This window comes from Protomyctophum bolini, assembly GCF_963924005.1.
Source record: "Protomyctophum bolini genome assembly, chromosome: 8".
In the NCBI taxonomy this organism is placed as follows: Eukaryota; Metazoa; Chordata; class Actinopteri; order Myctophiformes; family Myctophidae; genus Protomyctophum; species Protomyctophum bolini.
The window spans coordinates 2752434-2777995 of record NC_137869.1 but is presented as its reverse complement, the minus strand read 5'-3'; the positions used below and the strand labels follow the sequence as shown (position 1 = coordinate 2777995).

The 25562-nt window shown below is 45.7% G+C and overlaps 1 protein-coding gene across 1 annotated transcript in view; it reads right to left on the bottom strand.

The window, feature by feature from the left end:
* Positions 1-2065: 2065 nt before the first annotated feature.
* LOC308319541 (protein sel-1 homolog 3) overlaps positions 2066-25562 on the bottom strand; it is a gene marked incomplete at both ends in the record, with an annotated part of 57260 nt that continues 33763 nt past the window's right edge. The window contains 11 exons of the mRNA XM_080769646.1: positions 2066-2143; positions 4199-4313; positions 10461-10582; positions 11206-11342; positions 12077-12146; positions 15599-15680; positions 16045-16128; positions 19254-19381; positions 20549-20728; positions 22321-22383; positions 24794-24934. Of these exons, the coding sequence (XP_080625772.1) occupies positions 2066-2143; positions 4199-4313; positions 10461-10582; positions 11206-11342; positions 12077-12146; positions 15599-15680; positions 16045-16128; positions 19254-19381; positions 20549-20728; positions 22321-22383; positions 24794-24934 (1200 nt within the window). The remainder of the gene's footprint in view (positions 2144-4198; positions 4314-10460; positions 10583-11205; positions 11343-12076; positions 12147-15598; positions 15681-16044; positions 16129-19253; positions 19382-20548; positions 20729-22320; positions 22384-24793; positions 24935-25562) is intronic.

Below are 25562 nucleotides of genomic sequence, written 5' to 3'. Positions count from 1 at the left end.
AAAAATAAATCGTTTAGATGAGAGCAAATCTTTGAATATATTATTCTTCTCTCACAAGCAAACATTTTATGAACTCAAATCTTTGCTTCTGGGAGGAGGTCCCTGAAACGCGGGTCCGCGGCCAATTACACACATATATATATATATATATATCGTTTTTTTTTTTTTTGAGTCCTTGACGTGAACTAGTTTGAGAACCATTGACATGGTAGAAACATTTTTTTTTTCCAGAATGGGCCTCATAGGTCCAAATGGGTTAACCAATTTTGGACGGGAACACCCTTTTGGTGTTTCAAGCATCCTGTTATACTTTAAGCTATTGGAAAAATAGCAGATCTACAAGCTCATAGCGCATGAAAAAAAAATTATGAAAAATCGTTAAAAAAAAAAATGCTTTGAATAGGTATTATATTTTCTTTCAGAGCGAACGGTTTACTTTTTTTTTTTTAATTTCGACGTCAGGCCTAAATGGCTTAAGCCGGGGCTGCGGGCGGCCCTGAGTAGCGTGTTACACTATAGTTGTCACCGTGGCGCCGGTCGAGCATTGTCCACGTTGTCATAAGACGTGATAGAGCAGTGTTGTGCACAGAGCACACAGACACACGCCCGCCACGCTCACGGACAGATCCGCGGCCTCCCGGAGCCGCATGGCGGCCTCGCCATTCAGCGCGCTAAGCCTGCACGCAAACAGATGATTCCTCCTCATGGCGTTCGTTCTAGTATAGAAGACCCGGGACGTCGTTCCCACGCTGGCGGTGTCACCTCCTCCTCCTCCTCCTCCTCCTCCTCCTCCTCCTCCTCCTCCTCCTCTTCCTCCTCCTCGCCATGAGACGTTGTTGTCGTCGTCGTCGTCATCATCTCATCATCGGCTGGTGTTCCTCTCCTCGCCGCCCCCTCCCCCTCCTCCCCCTCCCCCCCCCTCCCCCTCCCCCTCCTCCCCCGCTCCGCTGCTAGGGGCCTCTGTTTGCTCGGCCCTGATTCGCAGATGCTCTGCGGATGAGAGGACGCGATAATTATCAACTTGTTTGCCCCGACAATGTCTGGCTTAATTGTTTTGGCCGCTTTATTGAATTAACTTAATTAATTATAAGCCTGGCATGAATCCCTGTTTTGGGAATAGGCTTTTGGGCATATTTTGGGCATATTATAGGCATACCGGTAGGTATATATTATACATATTCTTCGGGGCGAATAAGGCATTTGGCGCATAGATATTTAGGCATATTTTGGGGCATAGGGCAATTCTCTTATTTATAGCAGTAGTGAGATACACTTGTAGATCTGATATTCTGATGGGGGAAAAGCATTATTTTCTTTCTTTATTTCTTTCTTCTAATGTTATGTTCATGGGAACAAGCCCATATGAATCTTTTCCATTTTACTGTGGCTTTCTCATAGACATAAACAACAACATGATAGAGAAATAACAATGAGCAGAAATAACAGCCTTGCCACAGACAGACTGTACGCTCCTTTCTTCTGCCAGGACAATAAACTAGAGCACGCAGGGTTTATTACAAATATTATATTTCCTTCGTGATGATAAATAATTCAATAGGGAGATGATATTAACCCATTCTGAACGGGAACCCATTTTGCCGTTAGCATCATGTTATGCTTTATCTATTGAAAAATAGCAGATCTACAAGCTCATAGCGCGCCACCGAGTGGCGCGCTACGAGCTTGTATAGGTCTGCTATTTTTGAAAAAATCAAAGAACGACTGACATTTTTTAGAATCTGATCTCAGGTCAGAATGGGTTCATCAGACCAGTGTGTGTCCGCAGTGGAAACCTCGTATGAATCTGATCTCAGGTCAGAATGGGTTCATCAGACCCAGTGTGTGTCCAGTGGAAAACCTCATATGAATCTGATCTCAGGTCAGAATGGGATAAACAACAAGTGGGACTTCAAATGTCACCTGCTGTGTGTCAGTGAGTGCGGCGATACCTGGGGAAATTATGCCACCTGGTGGCACATCAGGCACACACATGTATGTACATGCTGCCATGCACAGCTGTGTTTAATAGTGTGCAGTGTCTCATAAAAAATGTATCTTCGTAACTTCACAGAGACTCACCCAGGAAGACTTGGATGGGCACAGTAACCATGGCAACCACGGAACACAGAACTGCTGCATATGCCTATAAGAAAACAATGACAACGACGACATTAATTAATAATTCTCAAAATATGCAGCCGTGTCTTTATCTGTGTCGTCTGCGTCCGCACGACACCGGCTCTGATGGAGAATATGATCGTTGCTGTCGGGCAGAAACATATCCATTTATTTTTAATTAACGCCCCCTTTGATCATAACAGAGTGATTTATTGATGAATACTTTATTAACCCATTCTGACCTGAGATCAGATTCATACAAGGTTTCCACTGGACACACACTGGTCTGATTAACCCATTCTGACCTGAGATCAGATTCTAAAAAAATGTCAAGTCGTTCTTCGATTTTTCAAAAATAGCAGACCTACAAGCTCGTAGCGCGCCACTCGGTGGCGCGCTATGAGCTTGTAGATCTGCTATTTTTCAATAGCTAAAGCATAACATAGTGCTAATACCAAAATGGGTTCCCGTTCAGAATGGGTTAACAGTTTGCAGGAAAAATATAGTATACTGTTAAATACGAGGTCTGCTATGAGAGGATTTTAAACCCCAAGAAGGACTATGCCTATAGTATGGCTTGTTTCCATTGGGTTCCTGGCTTCATGTTCAATTCCATCTGGACATTTAATGACATGCAAATATACAGTACTATGCAAAAACATCATATGAACAGTTCAAAAACAATACATTATATGTACAGTATGGGGGGGGGGGGGTTGCAGCCACCCTGTAAGTGGTTTTGAAGGAGAGTGGAAATTCACATTTCTTTACGACTGACAGCGTTACTCTAAACGCATCAAAGCGTAGCAGGTCCGCAAGCTCCAAACGCGGCGCAAAGCAATATGTTTGGAACTTAGTAGCACGAGCTTGTAGATGTGCTATTTTTGAAAAATTGTGAACATGTGCCTCAAACCTTTGGGAATATATTCGTTCAGAGCGAACGCTTTTAACTCAAATATTTGCTCCTGGGCTTCCTGGAACAACATATTTTCAGATGGGGGTCGGCGGCCAATTACATAATGATTTTTGGGGTCCTTGTCATGAAATATTGAGAACCACTGATATAGAAACATGAGGTATTTCAACAAAACTGTCATGATTTAGGAGACATTTTCTTAATGTCGACGTCAGTCCTAAATGGGTTAACCACTTTCAACGTGGTCAGACTGTTGCATCCAGGGCCGGTTCTAGGCATAGGCGAACTAGGCGGTCGCCTAGGGCCTCAACCACTGAGGGGGCCTCGTCACAGGGAGAAGATTTTTTTTTTTTTCATGTATCCCCTATACCTTACATGGGCTACTGGCCACATGTGGCCCCCACCTAGCTTCTTAATTTTGATCTCAAAGTGCACCAGATTGAAGCATTTTCATGGCAAATTTACAATTTTTATCCGGCGTGGCAAAGCAGGAGGGGGGGGGGGGGCTCTGTATAATATGTTGCCTAGGGCCTCAAAAGGCCTAGAACCGGCACTGGTTGCATCCCACCTTTTTTCAAATGCTTCCGTCATACAGTCTGGAACAATGGAAGCTCTGATCAAATTAATATATTTCAAATCCTCATTTGATTATTTAAACATTTTCTTTCAAGATCACCGGTGGGATGATGCCTCTGCTTTTGATACCAGTAAGACGCGCAAACGCGGGAAGCGAAGGCAGCTCGTACATATTTGGGTTTTTTTTAAGATTTATTTTTAAGTTATTATTTTTTTAAGTTAAGTTATTTTTAAGTTAAGTTTTTTAGCCATAACCATATAAGGAGTCCCCAAAGCAGCTATACGTCCAAATATGGAGTGTGTTGCATAAATCACAAACAAATCACTCAGCTCCATATATGGGCACAAAAGGGGGACACACGGACATACATGATCTGCTAGGTCTCATAGTAAGTGCTCACTGCATTCGCAATCACCTAACATCCAGGGAAGTGCAGAGCGTGTCAGAGGGGGCGGGGGCCGAAGTCTCGTGAAGAGGGCCCTTTTGGACAAGATCTACAAGCTCTCACCAGTGTTGCGCGCGCTTGTAGATCTGCTATTTTCAAATAGCCACTGTGTGCGCGTGCGTGCGTGCGTGCGTCCACTCACCAAGGTCAGCAGGGTCACGCAGCCCCTCATCTTCGTCACGGCCTCTTCCACCTGGAGCCTGACCAGAGCCAATGAGCACGGTGTCACAGCCTCCACAGGCTCCGCCTCCACACACCTGTACAGACACACAACACGGTGTAACACCTCCACACACAACACGGTGTAACACCTCCACACACCTGTACAGACACACAACACGGTGTAACACCTCCTCACATCTGTACAGACACACAACACGGTGTAACACCTCCTCCTCACATCTGTACAGACACACAACACGGTGTAACACCTCCACACACCTGTACAGACACACAACACGGTGTAACACCTCCACACACCTGTACAGACACACAACACGGTGTAACACCTCCACACATCTGTACAGACACACAACACGGTGTAACACCTCCTCCTCACATCTGTACAGACACACAACACGGTGTAACACCTCCACACACCTCTACAGACACACAACATGGTGTAACACCTCCTCCTCACATCTGTACAGACACACAACATGGTGTAACACCTCCACACACCTGTACAGACACACAACACGGTGTAACACCTCCTCCACACATCTGTACAGACACACAACACGGTGTAACACCTCCTCCACACATCTGTACAGACACACAACACGGTGTAACACCTCCTCCACACACCTGTACAGACACACAACACGGTGTAACACCTCCTCCACACATCTGTACAGACACACAACACGGTGTAACACCTCCTCCACACATCTGTACAGACACACAACACGGTGTAACACCTCCTCAACACATCTGTACAGACACACAACACGGTGTAACACCTCCTCAACACATCTGTACAGACACACAACATGGTGTAACACCTCCACAACACATCTGTACAGACACACAACACGGTGTAACACCTCCTCCACACATCTGTACAGACACACAACATGGTGTAACACCTCCTCCACACACCTGTACAGACACACAACACGGTGTAACACCTCCTCCTCACATCTGTACAGACACACAACACGGTGTAACACCTCCTCCACACACCTGTACAGACACACAACACGGTGTAACACCTCCTCCACACACCTGTACAGACACACAACACGGTGTAACACCTCCACACACCTGTACAGACACACAACATGGTGTAACACCTCCTCCACACATCTGTACAGACACACAACACGGTGTAACACCTCCACACATCTGTACAGACACACAACACGGTGTAACACCTCCTCCACACACCTGTACAGACACACAACACGGTGTAACACCTCCACACACCTGTACAGACACACAACACGGTGTAACACCTCCTCAACACATCTGTACAGACACACAACACGGTGTAACACCTCCTCACATCTGTACAGACACACAACACGGTGTAACACCTCCTCAACACATCTGTACAGACACACAACACGGTGTAACACCTCCTCCACACATCTGTACAGACACACAACACGGTGTAACACCTCCTCAACACATCTGTACAGACACACAACACGGTGTAACACCTCCTCCACACACCTGTACAGACACACAACACGGTGTAACACCTCCTCCACACACCTGTACAGACACACAACACGGTGTAACACCTCCACACACCTGTACAGACACACAACACGGTGTAACACCTCCACACACCTGTACAGACACACAACACGGTGTAACACCTCCACACACCTGTACAGACACACAACACGGTGTAACACCTCCTCCACACATCTGTACAGACACACAACACGGTGTAACACCTCCTCCACACATCTGTACAGACACACAACACGGTGTAACACCTCCACAACACATCTGTACAGACACACAACACGGTGTAACACCTCCTCCACACATCTGTACAGACACACAACATGGTGTAACACCTCCTCCACACACCTGTACAGACACACAACACGGTGTAACACCTCCTCCTCACATCTGTACAGACACACAACACGGTGTAACACCTCCTCCACACACCTGTACAGACACACAACACGGTGTAACACCTCCACACACCTGTACAGACACACAACATGGTGTAACACCTCCTCCACACATCTGTACAGACACACAACACGGTGTAACACCTCCTCAACACATCTGTACAGACACACAACACGGTGTAACACCTCCTCCACACACCTGTACAGACACACAACACGGTGTAACACCTCCTCCACACACCTGTACAGACACACAACACGGTGTAACACCTCCTCCACACATCTGTACAGACACACAACACGGTGTAACACCTCCTCCACACACCTGTACAGACACACAACACGGTGTAACACCTCCTCCACACATCTGTACAGACACACAACACGGTGTAACACCTCCTCCTCACATCTGTACAGACACACAACACGGTGTAACACCTCCTCCACACATCTGTACAGACACACAACACGGTGTAACACCTCCTCCACACATCTGTACAGACACACAACACGGTGTAACACCTCCTCCACACATCTGTACAGACACACAACACGGTGTAACACCTCCTCCACACATCTGTACAGACACACAACACGGTGTAACACCTCCTCCACACACCTGTACAGACACACAACACGGTGTAACACCTCCTCCACACATCTGTACAGACACACAACACGGTGTAACACCTCCTCAACACATCTGTACAGACACACAACACGGTGTAACACCTCCTCCACACACCTGTACAGACACACAACACGGTGTAACACCTCCTCCACACACCTGTACAGACACACAACACGGTGTAACACCTCCTCCACACACCTGTACAGACACACAACACGGTGTAACACCTCCACACACCTGTACAGACACACAACATGGTGTAACACCTCCTCCACACATCTGTACAGACACACAACACGGTGTAACACCTCCTCAACACATCTGTACAGACACACAACACGGTGTAACACCTCCTCCACACATCTGTACAGACACACAACACGGTGTAACACCTCCTCAACACATCTGTACAGACACACAACACGGTGTAACACCTCCACACACCTGTACAGACACACAACACGGTGTAACACCTCCACACATCTGTACAGACACACAACACGGTGTAACACCTCCTCCACACATCTGTACAGACACACAACATGGTGTAACACCTCCACACACCTGTACAGACACACAACACGGTGTAACACCTCCTCCTCACATCTGTACAGACACACAACATGGTGTAACACCTCCACACACCTGTACAGACACACAACATGGTGTAACACCTCCACACACCTGTACAGACACACAACACGGTGTAACACCTCCTCCTCACATCTGTACAGACACACAACACGGTGTAACACCTCCTCCTCACATCTGTACAGACACACAACATGGTGTAACACCTCCTCCTCACATCTGTACAGACACACAACACGGTGTAACACCTCCTCCACACATCTGTACAGACACACAACACGGTGTAACACCTCCTCCTCACATCTGTACAGACACACAACACGGTGTAACACCTCCTCCTCACATCTGTACAGACACACAACACGGTGTAACACCTCCTCCACACATCTGTACAGACACACAACACGGTGTAACACCTCCTCCTCACATCTGTACAGACACACAACACGGTGTAACACCTCCTCCACACATCTGTACAGACACACAACACGGTGTAACACCTCCTCCACACATCTGTACAGACACACAACACGGTGTAACACCTCCTCCACACACCTGTACAGACACACAACACGGTGTAACACCTCCTCCTCACATCTGTACAGACACACAACACGGTGTAACACCTCCTCCTCACATCTGTACAGACACACAACACGGTGTAACACCTCCTCCACACATCTGTACAGACACACAACACGGTGTAACACCTCCTCCACACATCTGTACAGACACACAACACGGTGTAACACCTCCTCCACACACCTGTACAGACACACAACATGGTGTAACACCTCCTCCACACACCTGTACAGACACACAACACGGTGTAACACCTCCTCCACACATCTGTACAGACACACAACACGGTGTAACACCTCCTCCTCACATCTGTACAGACACACAACACGGTGTAACACCTCCTCCTCACATCTGTACAGACACACAACATGGTGTAACACCTCCTCCACACACCTGTACAGACACACAACACGGTGTAACACCTCCTCCACACATCTGTACAGACACACAACACGGTGTAACACCTCCTCCACACATCTGTACAGACACACAACACGGTGTAACACCTCCTCCTCACATCTGTACAGACACACAACACGGTGTAACACCTCCTCCTCACATCTGTACAGACACACAACACGGTGTAACACCTCCTCCACACATCTGTACAGACACACAACACGGTGTAACACCTCCTCTACACACCTGTACAGACACACAACACATAAGCCATTTAGATTCAAAATGTGGAGGAGGAGGAGGTTGTCTACTGAGAACCGTGGGCAGTGAACACAACCGTGGGCAGTGAACACGGACCGTGGGCAGTGAACACGGACCGTGGGCAGTGAACACAAACCGTGGGCAGTGAACACAGACCGTTCAGCGTGATAGGACGGTTTCTGTTCCAGACCTTTATAGTTTATGCTGCTCAGGCTTTGATTTGAGTTTTGGAAAAATAGGTATATTTCAATAACGTGTCCATGGCACGGAAAGTGGCTTTTTGAGGAGAGCATTTGGGCAAGCTGACATGGCGAAGAATCTCTCCTGAATGAATGAAAGGTAATTTTTCGTTTTTTATAATCACCTGGTTGCTAAGGAAACAGGCTAAGTAACGTGTTTCATGAGCCATTAGTTGAGAGCACATTAAGTTAGAGGGAAAAAAAATGTATTAATGTGTCCATTATGGCACGGAAGCATCTTCTTGAGGAGAGTATTGGGGCAGGCTGATGCGGTGTTGTTTGAATGAATGAAAGGGTTTCTTTTTTTTTTACCTTAAACCATTTTGGTGTTTTAAGTGTAATGTTACACTTTAGCTATTGAAAAATAGCAGATCTGCAAGCTCGTAGCGCGGCCACCGAGTGCCGTGCTACGAGCTTGTAGAGGTCTGCTATTTTTGAATAATCGTGAAAATGTGGCGCAAATCTTTGAATATATATTCTTAAAGAGCGAACGTTTTTAACTTAAATCTTTACTTTTGCGGAGGGGGGGGGGGGGGTCCCTGGAACTACATATTTTCAGATGGGGGTCGGCGGCCAAATACAGATAATTCTGGGCCTCAGACTTCTCCTCAGGAGACTTAGGTCAGATCTGAAGCCATTTTATTTGGCGTTAGGAACCCGTTGTGACAGCATGCCCTTGCTGACGTCCACGATACCCCATCTGAAGATTTTTTAAGGCCCTATTTTGAAACAAAAACATTTTTGAGCCGATTTACAAGCTCACGTGTGGATGTAGATCAGCCCCCTCAAGGAACCATGAGGGTCCCTGGATCACACCGCCACTGCTTTAAATAAATACATAACTAATATAGAGCATATTTGATCAAATTTAGGAGCCAAACTTTTTTGACAAATTAATTTAATTCAAATGCGCACGACACATGCACATCCACGACATGCATGCGTACATGCATGCGCACATGTGTCCTCTTTTTGGTAATTCAGAATATGGTATGCCTAGTATAATAATATATATAATACTATATACTATATATAATACTGTGTAAAATCTAGTTCCAAACCAAAGCCAGTATAATAATATATTATAATCATACTATAATTCAGCGAATGTCTGAATGTCTGAATTTCTGAATGTCACTGACAGAGCGTTATCTCATCATTGACTGCACGAATCAGTCCCACTTTTCACACAGGCCCTTTTTTCGATTTGACACATTAATGATTAATAATGAATTTATTAGTGAATAAAAACAGCCGTTTACAGCCGTTTACAGCCGTGGTCTTTGTCTGTGGTCTATCTCCGACCGAGCCACACTATTAGCACACATCTCTCCATGCCAAAAAAATTCTGCACGCTCCCAGAAGTGACCTAGGCTACTTTTTACAGACGCAACTGTCATATTTACTGTACAAATATTGTTTGTACATCACCACACGATCCCATGGGCAATGCGCCTGGGTGCAGTACCCCCCGCGGCCACAAAATGGGGCAAATATCTCACAACGGGTAAGGGCTAGTATATATAATACTAATACCTGTGTAAAATCTAGTTCCAAACCAAAGCCAGTATAATAATACATTATAATACATTATAATACTAATACCTGTGTAAGATCTTCTTCACCAAGACGTCCAGCGTGTCCTCTTGTGACGCGTTGAAAATCTCCCGGACGGTCGGCGGGAGAGCGTGGCCTTCCTGCGCCAGCGTTGCCAGGTTGTACATCCCCTGCGTTGCCAGGTCGAAATACACGAGGAAGAAATAAGTCAAAAGAAAACACAAGACCGAATCACGTCAACTTGATGAGCTGTCGCCTGGCGCACACATCACGGCTGGTACTGTAAATAATAACCCCAGTATGATTCCGTTTGTTGTTTTTATTTATTTATTAAATTTTTATCCCACTGTTTTGTAACCCATATTTCACCCCTGTGTCAATTATTATAATGTGAGCCTATATAGGCTCTACACACCCTCCGCCAACCTGGGGAGAGCAACGGACTTGAACTCATGTGCTTCCTTCATGCATGAGTGTCCAAGTCGCTCCTTTACACCCGACAGGGTGGGAGATGACCTGGTTGGAACGTAGTAGCGCGTGGAAGGAACACGTTATTCCACCTGACAGGGGGGGGGATTACCTGGTTGGAACGTAGTAGCGCGTGGAAGGAACACGTTATTCCAACCAGTTTCTTTCCGTTTGTTGATTTTATTACGGCGCGCCTAAAGCCGCAGCGCAAGGTTAATTTTCTGCGATGGACGGTTTGGTTGGGTTGGTTTGGGAGGAGATTACAGTAAATCCAAGGATAATTATCTGCGGTTGGTTTGGGAGGAGATTACAGTAAATCCGTCACCTGAGGACTGCCCGCCAGCGCCGCTCTACCGTACATGCGCACGGCCTCGCCGGCCAGAGATAACGAGTCTCCTCCTCCTCCTGCTGCTCTGCTGACCGCAGCGTCGTCCAGATAGAGGTCTCCCATCCTCAGCAGCGCTGCAATGTGAAGAACGTGATGAGAAGACAGAAAGAAAAGAAAAGAAGGTGTTTATACATGTACTTGACGCCAATGAAGGCGGACGTGCGGTTTGGGGGATGCTGATATGGTTCCTGCCTCGCATTCGGTACAGAGTGACGTAGAGGGTACGCTGTGACTGGCCAGTCGCTGTGATTGACAGCCTACACCTAAACCTAACCCTAACCTTAACCTCAGTAAAACTATACCTAAACTTAAACTAAACTTAACCCTAACCCTAACCTTAACCTCAGTAAAACTATACCTAAACCTAACCCTAACCTTAACCTCAGTAAAAATATACCTTAACCTAACCCTAACCCTAACCTCAGTAAAACTATACCTAAAGTTCTAAACTAAACCTAACCCTAACCCTAACCTTAACCTTAGTAAAACTATACCTAAACCTAACCCTAACCTTAACCTCAGTAAAACTATACCTAAACCTAACCTCAGTAAACTATACCTAACCCTAACCTCAGTAAACTATACCTAAACCTAACCTCAGTAAAACTAACGCAGTGGCGTTTCCAATAACCCGAAAGCGAGGCAGATACCTTATTAGCGTGGGGGATTTGATAAAATACTGAGGACAGACAGTCAGGCAGGCGCTCACCGGAGGGATGGGGGTTGTAGTTTTAACACTCACCGGAGGGATGGGGGTTGTAGTTTTAACACTCACCGGAGGGACGGGGGTTGTAGTTTTAACACTCACCGGAGGGATGGGGGTTGTAGTTTAACACAGAGTGGTTGTTGTACCTCCACTGGCAGCCCAGGGTCAGCTCCTGCAATGGATGAGTGTGGGAAAGTAACTAAGTGCATTTACTCAAGTACTGTACTAATTTTGAGGTATTTTTGTGGGGCACTAGCCCCTTCTATGCACAGCTCATGGACGAACAAACAGAGACAGACAGAAAGACGGACCATGACAGAGAAATGTATCTGTATTATTTAGTATATTAAAGTTCCGTTGTAAACTTTGCGTGTGCAAAAAAAAAACTCTTGTCGACTCTATAAACGAGTTGAAGCATGGTTTAAAGACGCACGAGGAAAAAAGCCTGATGAGAGACTGTTGACAATTTTTGTTTTATATCCTGCAATTATTTAGTTTGGCTGATTGGAGACTTCTTATTCCAATGAATTGGATTCAGTTGTAAAAGGAGCTGGCTAAACAGACCAGTGTTCTTTTGTGGGTGGAAGGGGCCCGGTTGAAAAGTAATATAAAGTAACATGTAACTATATTACTCTTGATTCCAATAAGTAATGTACTATTATTACTTTTTCTAAGGAGTAATGCGTAAAGTAAACATATTACTCTGCCCAACACTGGAGGTGATATCAAAAGCAGAGGCACAGCCATCCAAGCCTTGAAGCTCTGCCATAAAACTCATGCTTCACGGTGAGATTTACAGAAGCCGTTAAAGTGCTGTTGAACAACAGAGGAGGAGGAGGACCACAAACACACCTCACAGAGATAAAGTGTTGTTGAACAACAGAGGAGGAGGAGGACCACAAACACACCTCACAGAGATAAAGTGTTGTTGAACAACAGAGGAGGAGGAGGACCACAAACACACCTCACAGAGATAAAGTGTTGTTGAACAACAGAGGAGGAGGAGGACCACAAACACACCTCACAGAGATAAAGTGCTGTTGAACAACAGAGGAGGACCACAAACACACCTCACAGAGATAAAGTGTTGTTGAACAACAGAGGAGGAGGAGGACCACAAACACACCTCACAGAGATAAAGTGCTGTTGAACAACAGAGGAGGAGGAGGACCACAAACACACCTCACAGAGATAAAGTGCTGTTGAACAACAGAGGAAGAGGAGGACCACAAACACACCTCACAGAGATAAAGTGTTGTTGAACAACAGAGGAGGAGGAGGACCACAAACACACCTCACAGAGATAAAGTGTTGTTGAACAACAGAGGAGGAGGAGGACCACAAACACACCTCACAGAGATAAAGTGTTGTTGAACAACAGAGGAGGAGGAGGACCACAAACACACCTCACAGAGATAAAGTGCTGTTGAACAACAGAGGAGGAGGAGGACCACAAACACACCTCACAGAGATAAAGTGTTGTTGAACAACAGAGGAGGAGGAGGACCACAAACACACCTCACAGAGATAAAGTGTTGTTGAACAACAGAGGAGGAGGAGGAGGACCACAAACACCTCACAGAGATAAAGTGTTGTTGAACAACAGAGGAGGAGGAGGACCACAAACACACCTCACAGAGATAAAGTGTTGTTGAACAACAGAGGAGGAGGAGGACCACAAACACACCTCACAGAGATAAAGTGTTGTTGAACAACAGAGGAGGAGGAGGACCACAAACACACCTCACAGAGATAAAGTGTTGTTGAACAACAGAGGAGGAGGAGGAGGACCACAAACACACCTCACAGAGATAAAGTGTTGTTGAACAACAGAGGAGGAGGAGGACCACAAACACACCTCACAGAGATAAAGTGCTGTTGAACAACAGAGGAGGAGGACCACAAACACACCTCACAGAGATAAAGTGCTGTTGAACAACAGAGGAGGAGGAGGACCACAAACACACCTCACAGAGATAAAGTGCTGTTGAACAACAGAGGAGGAGGAGGAGGACCACAAACACACCTCACAGAGATAAAGTGCTGTTGAACAACAGAGGAGGAGGAGGACCACAAACACACCTCACAGAGATAAAGTGTTGTTGAACAACAGAGGAGGAGGAGGAGGACCACAAACACACCTCACAGAGATAAAGTGCTGTTGAACAACAGAGGAGGAGGAGGACCACAAACACACCTCACAGAGATAAAGTGCTGTTGAACAACAGAGGAGGAGGAGGAGGACCACAAACACACCTCACAGAGATAAAGTGCTGTTGAACAACAGAGGAGGAGGAGGACCACAAACACACCTCACAGAGATAAAGTGTTGTTGAACAACAGAGGAGGAGGAGGAGGACCACAAACACACCTCACAGAGATAAAGTGCTGTTGAACAACAGAGGAGGAGGAGGAGGACCACAAACACATCTCACAGAGATAAAGTGCTGTTGAACAACAGAGGAGGAGGAGGAGGAACACAAACACACCTCACAGAGATAAAGTGCTGTTGAACAACAGAGGAGGAGGAGGAGGACCACAAACACACCTCACAGAGATAAAGTGCTGTTGAACAACAGAGGAGGAGGAGGACCACAAACACACCTCACAGAGATAAAGTGTTGTTGAACAACAGAGGAGGAGGAGGACCACAAACACACCTCACAGAGATAAAGTGCTGTTGAACAACAGAGGAGGAGGAGGACCACAAACACACCTCACAGAGATAAAGTGTTGTTGAACAACAGAGGAGGAGGAGGACCACAAACACACCTCACAGAGATAAAGTGTTGTTGAACAACAGAGGAGGAGGAGGACCACAAACACACCTCACAGAGATAAAGTGCTGTTGAACAACAGAGGAGGAGGAGGAGGACCACAAACACACCTCACAGAGATAAAGTGTTGTTGAACAACAGAGGAGGAGGAGGACCACAAACACACCTCACAGAGATAAAGTGTTGTTGAACAACAGAGGAGGAGGAGGACCACAAACACACCTCACAGAGATAAAGTGCTGTTGAACAACAGAGGAGGAGGAGGACCACAAATACACCTCACAGAGATAAAGTGTTGTTGAACAACAGAGGAGGAGGAGGACCACAAACACACCTCACAGAGATAAAGTGCTGTTGAACAACAGAGGAGGAGGAGGAGGAGGACCACAAACACACCTCACAGAGATAAAGTGTTGTTGAACAACAGAGGAGGAGGAGGACCACAAACACACCTCACAGAGATAAAGTGCTGTTGAACAACAGAGGAGGAGGAGGACCACAAACACACCTCACAGAGATAAAGTGTTGTTGAACAACAGAGGAGGAGGAGGACCACAAACACACCTCACAGAGATAAAGTGTTGTTGAACAACAGAGGAGGAGGACCACAAACACACCTCACAGAGATAAAGTGTTGTTGAACAACAGAGGAGGAGGAGGACCACAAACACACCTCACAGAGATAAAGTGCTGTTGAACAACAGAGGAGGAGGAGGACCACAAACACACCTCACAGAGATAAAGTGCTGTTGAACAACAGAGGAGGAGGAGGACCACAAACACACCTCACAGAGATAAAGTGTTGTTGAACAACAGAGGAGGAGGAGGAGGAGGACCACAAACACACCTCACAGAGATAAGCAGCGTTGCTCTGAGCAGAGCCCAGGCCGCTCTCTGCTGCCAGCACATACTGAAGGAGAGACTCGCCCCTGTGGGGAGAGAGAGAGAGAGAGAGAGAGAGAGAGAGAGACAGAGACAGAGACAGAGAGAGTTTTCTGAAAAACGTAATGTTTAACTCATTTTGACCCGAGATCAGATTCTAAAAATGTTCTTCTACATCCTGACAGTTTTCTGAAAAAAGCTATGTTTCTATGTCAGTCTTTCTTCGATTTTTCCCAAAAATAGCAGACCTACAAGCTCGTAGCGCGCCACTCGGTGGCGCGCTAAATATACCTGGATTAAACATACCTGGATTAAACATACCTGGATTAAATATACCTGGATTAAACATACCTGGATTAAACATACCTGGATTAAACATACCTGGATTAAACATACCTGGATTAAACATACCTGGCTCCACGGAGGTAGTCCCGGAGAGCCTCTCGGGTCAGATATCCCAGGTGTCCGTTCTGCTCACAGACCCTCTTCAGGAGGCTGCGCGCGCGGTGCAGAGAACCAATCATTCATGAGAAAATTAAAGGTTGTTGCATTGGGTTGAATTCTCTGTCAATTAAAGGTATATTCAGTGATTTCACTCAAAAAATCGTAGGTTTCGTTTTTGGCTGTGACCTAAGCCTTTCATCCAATCAGGATAGAGAGCCAAAAACGAAACCTATGGGTTGTTTGACCCCCAGGGGTTAACTGGGGACAGGGAGGAACTCCTTATATGGTCAGCACACTCTATAGTAGAGAGGATTATCACAACAAAACAAAAAAATAAGTGATATTTGAATTAAGTGAAATCACTGAATATACCTTTAAACCATTAAATCATTACATCATTTGTGAGTACTGTCGTCAGTGGAAAAAGGTTTTGGTCAGTGGAAAAAGGTTTTGGTCAGTGGAAAAAGGTTTTGCGTCAGTGGAAAAAGGTTTTCGTCAGTGGAAAAAGGTTTTTTCGTCAGTGGAAAAAGGTTTTTTCGTCAGTGGAAAAAGGTTTTCGTCAGTGGAAAAAGGTTTTTTCGTCAGTGGAAAAAGGTTTTTTCGTCAGTGGAAAAAGGTTTTCGTCAGTGGAAAAAGGTTTTTTCGTCAGTGGAAAAAGTTTTTTTCGTCAGTGGAAAAAGGTTTTCGTCAGTGGAAAAAGGTTTTGGTCAGTGGAAAAAGGTTTTCGTCCGATATGATTGTATAAACAACGTTATAAACTCACTTTCGACACTCAGTTTCACTTCATGCTTGGCGCATATATACCCTGTCAAATGTGATGATGGACGTCACGCTGCGTGTTTGATGATGGATGGTGTTATGGGCGCCACGCTGTGTGTGTCACTGGCCGGCTGACTCAGCACAACGAGTACCAGGTTTGACTGAGAGCCTGCCATCAAGAAACCTCCAGCTTTTCACCAGAGGATCTTGTAAATCCAAAATGAGTTAATAGCACTGCAGGCAGACTCTTCACATATACTAGAGCATGTCCTAATCTGTCCATTGTACCAAGACATCAGAGACGTATACTTCCCACAGATTACAACCGCACACGGAGATTTTGAAAACATGACCAATGACAAAAAACTCCCATATCTGCTGGGCAGACACAAATGTGCAAACACAGCAGCAAGATTTGTGAGTTGCTGTGATAGGAGAAGGATATCAAATGGAACACAACCACCCTAAAGACTAATCATTGTGTATATTCCTGCACTATACCTGCATTGAGTGATCTTGGTACACAGAAATTTATCTATTGAAGATTCTGACCTTCAAAGTACATAATTTTTGTTTTGATTATATTACTGTATTGTTGTATTGTTCTTTCTGCTTTGGCAATGTAAACGTATGTTTTCTCATGCCAATAAAGCCCTTTGAATTGAATTGAATTGAATTGCCGGAGTGTCGGAGCTGAAATTGACATGTAAATATGAAATACATGCTTAAACATGTAGCTAGGTGTCAATGTTAAGAGACCACAGAATGGCACCTTTCAAGCCTAGTTTTCTCAACTCGCTGTTTCTCTCCAAGACATTATACTCTATAAGCCATATCTCCCAAAACTGGTGGGTCAAACTGAACAACCAATAAGGTCAATTGGAAGATATATGATTCCCTGCTTTCATATGACATGAAAAAAAACGGCAGTCACCTCAGTCAAATCTGGCCACACTTGTTTGAGTGTGTACTTCAGTGTCTGGTGATGAAGAGAGACTAGTGGAAACGTCACGGAACATTCAATAAATCCGTTACGTTTTGGAGCATCATCCAGTGTGCAGATGGACCTTAATCTTTCCTCTCTAAAGGGGTCTGCACACCGTTTTGAAAGCTCCCCCAAAACCTTTATTAACCAAGCAAGGCTTTGACCTCAGAGACATCTACGTCTTCAGGGAAGCGACTTTACTGTAAGTGATTAACTTCCAATGAGAGGTACGTGGGCGATTACCTTTGGACGTGCGGTCCCGTGGAATTATCGCGCGCGTGCGCTGGTGTCGTGCACACGCCCGCGGACGACTAGACCGGGACTATTTTCAGCTCTGTTTTATCCACACTATTCAGCCCACACACACACACACACACACACACACACACACACACACACACACACACACACACACACACACACACACACACACACACACACACACACACACACACACACACACACACACACGCACACGCACACACACGCACACGCACACGTCTCTGATCCAAGCGAGAACGCCTCCTTCCCTCTCTCTCCCCCTCAGAAACGGCCTTTAGCCTTATCTTAGTGTTTTTTTCCTAATGAGGTAGTTTTCTTTTTAGCACCGTATCAATTTGAGACATTATTATCATCATCATCATCATTTGAATGGAGCTAATGGCCCAGAAATGACCTTGAAACACATATAGCTGGACCTCTCTCTCCCAGAGAGCCTGCTCTCTGTCCCTCTCTCTCTCTCTCCCTCTCCCAGAGAGACATGCTCTCTCTGTCCCCCTCTCTCTCTCCCAGAGAGCCTGCTCTCTCTGTCTCCCTCTCTCTCTCCCAGAGAGCCTGCTCTCTCTCCACACCAGCGTTCGTGTTGTCAATAAACCCATTAGAAGACGCCAAAACTGCCTCCCCCTGGCCAGCCGGGGCGCCTGATGGAGGGGAAAGGAACTGGTTGGAATAACGTGTTCCTTCCACGCGCTACGTCCAACCAGGGAAACTCCCCCCTGTCAGGTGTAAAGGAGCAACTTGGACACTCAGGCATGAAGGAAGCATGAGTTCAAGTCCGTTGCTCTCCCCAGGTTGGCGTGGGTGTGTAGAGCCCAGGATCACATTAGATGATTGGCACAGGGGTGAAAAATGGGTTGAATCGTGGGATAAAAAATATAAGAAAAAAAAAGAAGACCAAACGTCGTTTTTTACGCCAAGCGAGTGGCGCGCTACGAGCTTGTAGATCTGCTATTTTTCAATAGCTATAAAGCACCAAAATGGGTTCCCGCCCCAAAAATCCGCTGCACAAGGTGCCCTTTTTTTTCACTTGAGCACCACCTGCCCCCTCTAAATGTCTGTGCACGCCACCGGCCGCGGGCTGCACCTCGTGACCCAATCACAACTAGAGAATCCGTCACCCGAGAGAGAGGAGGGGCTAATGAGGCGGACTTACATCACGGCGCTCTCGGCGTCCTTCGGCACCCCCTGCAGGCTCCCCGTGGAGAGGTACCACGCCGCCGCCAGCGCCGCGTTCTCGTGGCCCAGGAGGGACGCGTTGAGGAAGTACCGGAACGCAGCCGTCTGTGGAAGAGGAGAAGGAGGGGGATGACATGACGTATATATGAAGTTGGGTGAAAAAAAACACACCCCTTAAGACTAAACCACACCCATCAGAGGTGTGGCTTCCATAGGTACCTATAAGAACCTTTAAAAACATTTAAAACCCTCTAGGTGTCAGGCCGGTAGTAAGGAAGGGAACACCACTGTATGCTGTTTATACAGCTGTCTGTGGACAGGAGGAGGAGGATGACACGACGTATACATACCGTTTATACTTATTAACCGTTTGGCTGCCACCTGCTGGACGCAAAGCCAACTGCTACGGTCTGTGGGGAAGATTTAGAGGTTGCGCGCATGCAGCACAGAAACGGATGTTGTGGGCGTCCATCTTGTGCTAAAAAAATAGCGTCAATGCTAGCGAGCTAAAATATAGCCGTCCTTGCTCTAGAAAGCACCAATGTTTCCATCTAGACCACCGGATTATCAGCAAAGACCTCCGAACATCGCGCTGATTGACCAAACCATGGAGAGATCCGTAGATTAGGAGTTATTCAGCTTTTAGTCTGCCTGTATAATGGGAGGTGGACGGCACGTACGTTAAAGAAGGAAAGGCAGAGCCAAAATAATAATGAAAAAATAGTTCTCAGCGTCGCGGATTGATATCCATAATAAAGCTTATCTGACGGAGCATTCCGACATGAGCGGAAGGTTATTACAGACCTCATGGCGGAGCATTCCGCCAAAAGTAGGGATTGTGTTAAAGCCTGGTTACTCCATAGTACCTCATTAAAGCCTGGTTACTCCATAGTACCTCATTAAAGCCTGGTTACTCCATAGTACCTCATTAAAGCCTGGTTACTCCATAGTACCTCATTAAAGCCTGGTTACTCCATAGCACCTCATTAAAGCCTGGTTACTCCATAGTACCTCATTGAAGCCTGGTTACTCCATAGCACCTCATTAAAGCCTGGTTACTCCATAGTACCTCATTAAAGCCTGGTTACTCCATAGTACCTCATTAAAGCCTGGTTACTCCATAGTACCTCATTAAAGCCTGGTTACTCCATAGCACCTCATTAAAGCCTGGTTACTCCATAGTACCTCATTGAAGCCTGGTTACTCCATAGCACCTCATTAAAGCCTGGTTACTCCATAGTACCTCATTAAAGCCTGGTTACTCCATAGTACCTCATTCCCTGATGGATGTTGGGACAGGGCGTTCCCTCTCAACAGGTACACGCCCATGTTGAACATGCCGTCGGCGCTGCCGCCGAGCGCCGCCCGCTCAAAGTACCCGGCGGCGGTTTCGGAGTCGTTGAGGGTTTGGTCGTGGTACCACCCTAACCCGTTCAGCGCTCCCACCGACCCCTGTAGTGGGGGGAGAGGAGGGGAGGGGACACAGCATGGTGGTCAACGGCAGAGACAAAGTCAAAGTCAAAGTCGTACGGTTTGTCACACACGTTATATGGCAGTGAAATCTGTTCTCCTCATTTGACCCATCTCTCTCTCTTGGAGCGGTGAGCTGCAGCCGTGCCGCGCTCGGGAATAATTTGATTTGTAGATTTGACCCCCCCCAATCCAACGCCTTTGATGCTGAGTGTCAAGCAGGGAGGCACTGGGTCCCATTTTTACAGTCTTTGGTATAATGACCCGCCCGGGGATCGAACCCCGACCTCCCAGTTTCAGGGCGGACACTCTAACCACAAGGCCACTGAGCTGGTAGAGGAGGGACACAGCATGGTGGTCATGGTGGGCACACCAGAGTGATCTAGTGAGAGAGTGGCGACACGCTTTGATCTCGCCGCAAAGCGGGGCGCCTAGTATGGGCTATAGTTACAAACATTGGAACTATTCCAAAAACAAAAACTATTCCAAAACATTGGAACTATCCCATTGAGGGTGTGTCAAGGAAACCTGCACCTGTGTTGTGTGTCTGCTAAATACCATAGTCGTACATTGTTTGTGTGGGTTTGTCTCCCAGCAGTACTGCTTGTAATAATACACTATATAGGCTCCAGTAAGGCCTGCCACTAACCCAACACCCTAGACTCGGGTTCTGCCTGACGTTTATTCCTAAAGGAGGAGTTTTTCGTTACCATTGTCGCAATATTGCTTTGCTCTGTGGGTGGATCTTTGTTGGTTGTAAAGTGTCTTGAGACAACTTGTTGTGATTGGACACTGTAATAAAATGTAATTGAATTGAATTGAGATATAATGAGCACTTCCGCATTCTATTGTTACCATGCGAGTACAACGCTATAGTGTCGCCACTCTCTGACTAGATTTCTTTATTCGAATCCCCATTAGCTTCTACAAAGTGGTCGCTATAGTCTTCCTGGGGTTCACACAAAAATGTACACAATAAAAACAGAGAATTAAAATTGAAAACAGATACAATCTAGTTATCAGCTAAAACAGTGTTGTCGCCCTGCATTTAACAGAGATAACAACGACCAATAGTCACAAATATAGTGTTTACACAATTATTTTTAAATACAATAAGATAGTTAAAGCATAAGGATTTCAATAAAGGCCTTGGCTGTAACAGAGTTATATAGGCCCAAACCACAGCAGTCACAACTACTTATAGTTGCAACAAAACTGTTTTAAGTCTGTCAAACCAAAGCAACTCCTTTGGCGACTGGGATATAGATTTAATGGTCGCCTATATATCCCATTCTGAACGGGAACCCATTTTGGTGTCAGGCATCATGTTATGCTTTAGCTATTGACAAATAGCAGATCTACAAGCTCATAGCGCGCCACCGAGTGGCGCGCTACGAGCTTGTATAGGTCTGCTATTTTTTTTAAATCGAAGAATGACTGACATTTTTTTTTAATCTGATCTCAGGTCAGAATGGGTTAATCAGACCAGTGTGTGTGTGTCCAGTGGAAACCTTGTATGAATCTGATCTCAGGTCAGAATGGGATATACAGTATATACATACAGTATACCATACCATGTGCGCAGCCTTCTCCAGCAGCCGTACGCCCAGCGTCGTGTTCTTCTTCACAAACTGGCCCTGAAGAAAAATCCATATCAATCAGTGAAGCAAACAGCTCCCACAACGCCCCATGCACACACACACACACACACACACACACACACACACACACACACACACACACACACACACACACACACACACTCATCCAGAGCATATTATAGCCTGCAGTATACGGGTATATAGAGAGACATGACTCAAAGCATTCAGACGAGATGTCCCAGCTAAAGCACAAGGGGGCATTTTCACACGTCAATCTCCCTAAAAAAACAAACTAAGATATATGGTTGTTTGCTGTCGGGGGGGAAAAACATGAAGGAAGAGAAAGAACATCCAGTTTGTAGAGCTCCGAGACTCACTTTATTTAGAGGCAACAACGTTTTTTTTCCCGACCCACTAGGCTAGGGACTGGCATCTGTTGTCGGGCAGAAATCTCTTATGGTCATGTTATTTTCTACGCTCGTATGTATGTATGTATGTATGTATATATATATATATATATATATATATCATACATGGGTAACTGGCGGCCCGGGGGCCACATGCGGCCCCCACTACCACTTAATGCGGTTAATATCAGAATACTGATTTCAGCTATGTTTACTAGTGTTCAAATGTTATTGTCTTTTTTCCATGTCCAAGTATTTATAATTACGTCATAAAGTTAACATAACTATAACTAAATGCAATTGAAATTAATTAAAAAAAAAGGTTACTTTTCAGGATTCCAATTTAAAAAATAGCCAAAAATATTTTTTTGCCACGACAGTAATATGCAATGTGGCCCCTCTGGAGTGAGTGTGGAAATATCGTGACCCTCTCCATGGACAAAGTTGCCCACACCTGCCCTATGATCACACACACACACACACACACACACACACACACACACACACACACACACACACACACACACACACACACACACACACACACACACACACACACACACACACACACACACACACACACACACACGAATTTGAATCCTGAAAACTAGGGGTTAAATTATGACCGATATCCATTAATCTCCAACTATTTGCAGGGTCGCATCACTGCATCCCAGAGACAACATTTGTACTTTTACTCCACTACAATTATTTGAAAACTTTAGACGAGACAGAGACGATATATACACAAATAATTAAAAACAAACTTATTTTGACAGTAAATGGCTGCAGAGTTTGGGGGTTGATTCGGATTAGGAAAGATTACTTTCATTATAATTCTGACAGCTTATATGATTATTGTTTCTCTCTCTCTCTCTCTCTCTCTCTCTCTTTTTACAGTTTGGGCATTTCCAAAAATAATTTGGACATTTTTCATAATAACATCCGTCTTGCCGGGGTTGTTGTCAGCTGCCCTCGGTAAATACATTTCCCATCAGTAGTTCTGTTTTGACACTCGTTAAAGAAAAAAGAAGAAAAAGAAAAAAAAAGCCTGCTTTCATTTTCTCTGATGTCTGGAATGGAACAGTGCATACTGTGTATGCATCAACAATTCCCCTCATTTTCATTTTGTAACTCTTACAGGTTATGTCGTTTATGTCAGTGGAAAAAGGTATAGTCGACGAACGATGGCATATAATATGTGCATGTGAGCTTACCATAATCACAGTAATCCTTAATCATAATATTATTCCATCATTCAAGATTTGGGATTTGGACAGAAATGAAAGGATGAGAATGAGACTCCATCCAGTCCCTTATTTCACTCAGAACGCTGCAGAGGCTGAGCGGCTGTGACTGACGCTCGATGGTCGCTGACACTTAACCCATTCTGAACGGGAACCCATTTTGGTCGTTAGCATCATGTTATGCTTTAGCTATTGAAAAATAGCAGATCTACAAGCTCATAGCGCGCCACCGAGTGGCGCGCTACGAGCTTGTAGGTCTGCTATTTTTTGAAAAATCGAAGAACGACTGACTTTTTTTAGAATCTGATCTCAGGTCAGAATGGGTTAATCAGACTTAGTGTGTGTCCAGTGGAAACCTCGTAGGAATCTGATCTCAGGTCAGAATGGGTTAATTGATGCGTCAAGGAAGGCAATTATGTTTCTGCACTGTCAGATTCGTATTCTAGTCTATTCTAAGATAGCATCTTAACCAATTTGGACCTGGGAACGATTCTATATAAATGTCTTCTGAATCCTGACAGTTTTCTGAAAAAGCTATGTTTCTATGTCAGTCGTTCTTCGATTTTATCAAAAATAGCAGACCTACAAGCTCGTAGCGCGCCACTCGGTGGCGCGCTATGAGCTTGTAGATCTGTAGAATTGGACAGGACGGGACGTCCGGAGTACATCATCTCTGCCTGAGAGTTCCCAGACTCTCCCTGCTGGCAGAATGGCAAACTATGTTGTCCAGCAGGGGGAGTGGTTTCACCAGGCTATACCATAGCCCCCCCACCCAGAATGTCCCCAGTTCACCTTCATCAGCATTATGGCGTAGTCGAACATGGCGTCCGGGTCGGTCATCTGCATCGCGCTCCTCTCCAACCACCTGACCGCCGCCTCCACATCGCGGGACACTCCGCTCTGCCCGAACAGCAGCAGGCTGGACAGCGCTCTCTAAACATGAAGATAAACCCAGGTTTAACAGCAGCAGGCTGGACAGCGCTCTCTAAACATGAAGATAAGCCCAGGTTTAACAGCAGCAGGCTGGACAGCGCTCTCTGAACATGAAGATAAGCCCAGGTTTAACAGCAGCAGGCTGGACAGCGCTCTCTGAACATGAAGATAAGCCCAGGTTTAACAGCAGCAGGCTGGACAGCGCTCTCTGAACATGAAGATAAACCCAGGTTTAAAGGAATCAGTCTGGACAGAACTCTCTAAACATGAAGATAAGCCCAGGTTTAACAGAATCAGGCTGGCCAGAACTCTCTGAACATGAAGATAAGCCCAGGTTTAACAGCAGCAGGCTGGACAGCGCTCTCTGAACATGAAGATAAACCCAGGTTTAAAGGAATCAGTCTGGACAGAACTCTCTAAACATGAAGATAAGCCCAGGTTTAACAGCAGCAGGCTGGACAGCGCTCTCTGAACATGAAGATAAACCCAGGTTTAAAGGAATCAGTCTGGACAGAACTCTCTAAACATGAAGATAAGCCCAGGTTTAACAGAATCAGGCTGGCCAGAACTCTCTGAACATGAAGATAAGCCCATGTTTAACAGCAGCAGGCTGGACAGCGCTCTCTGA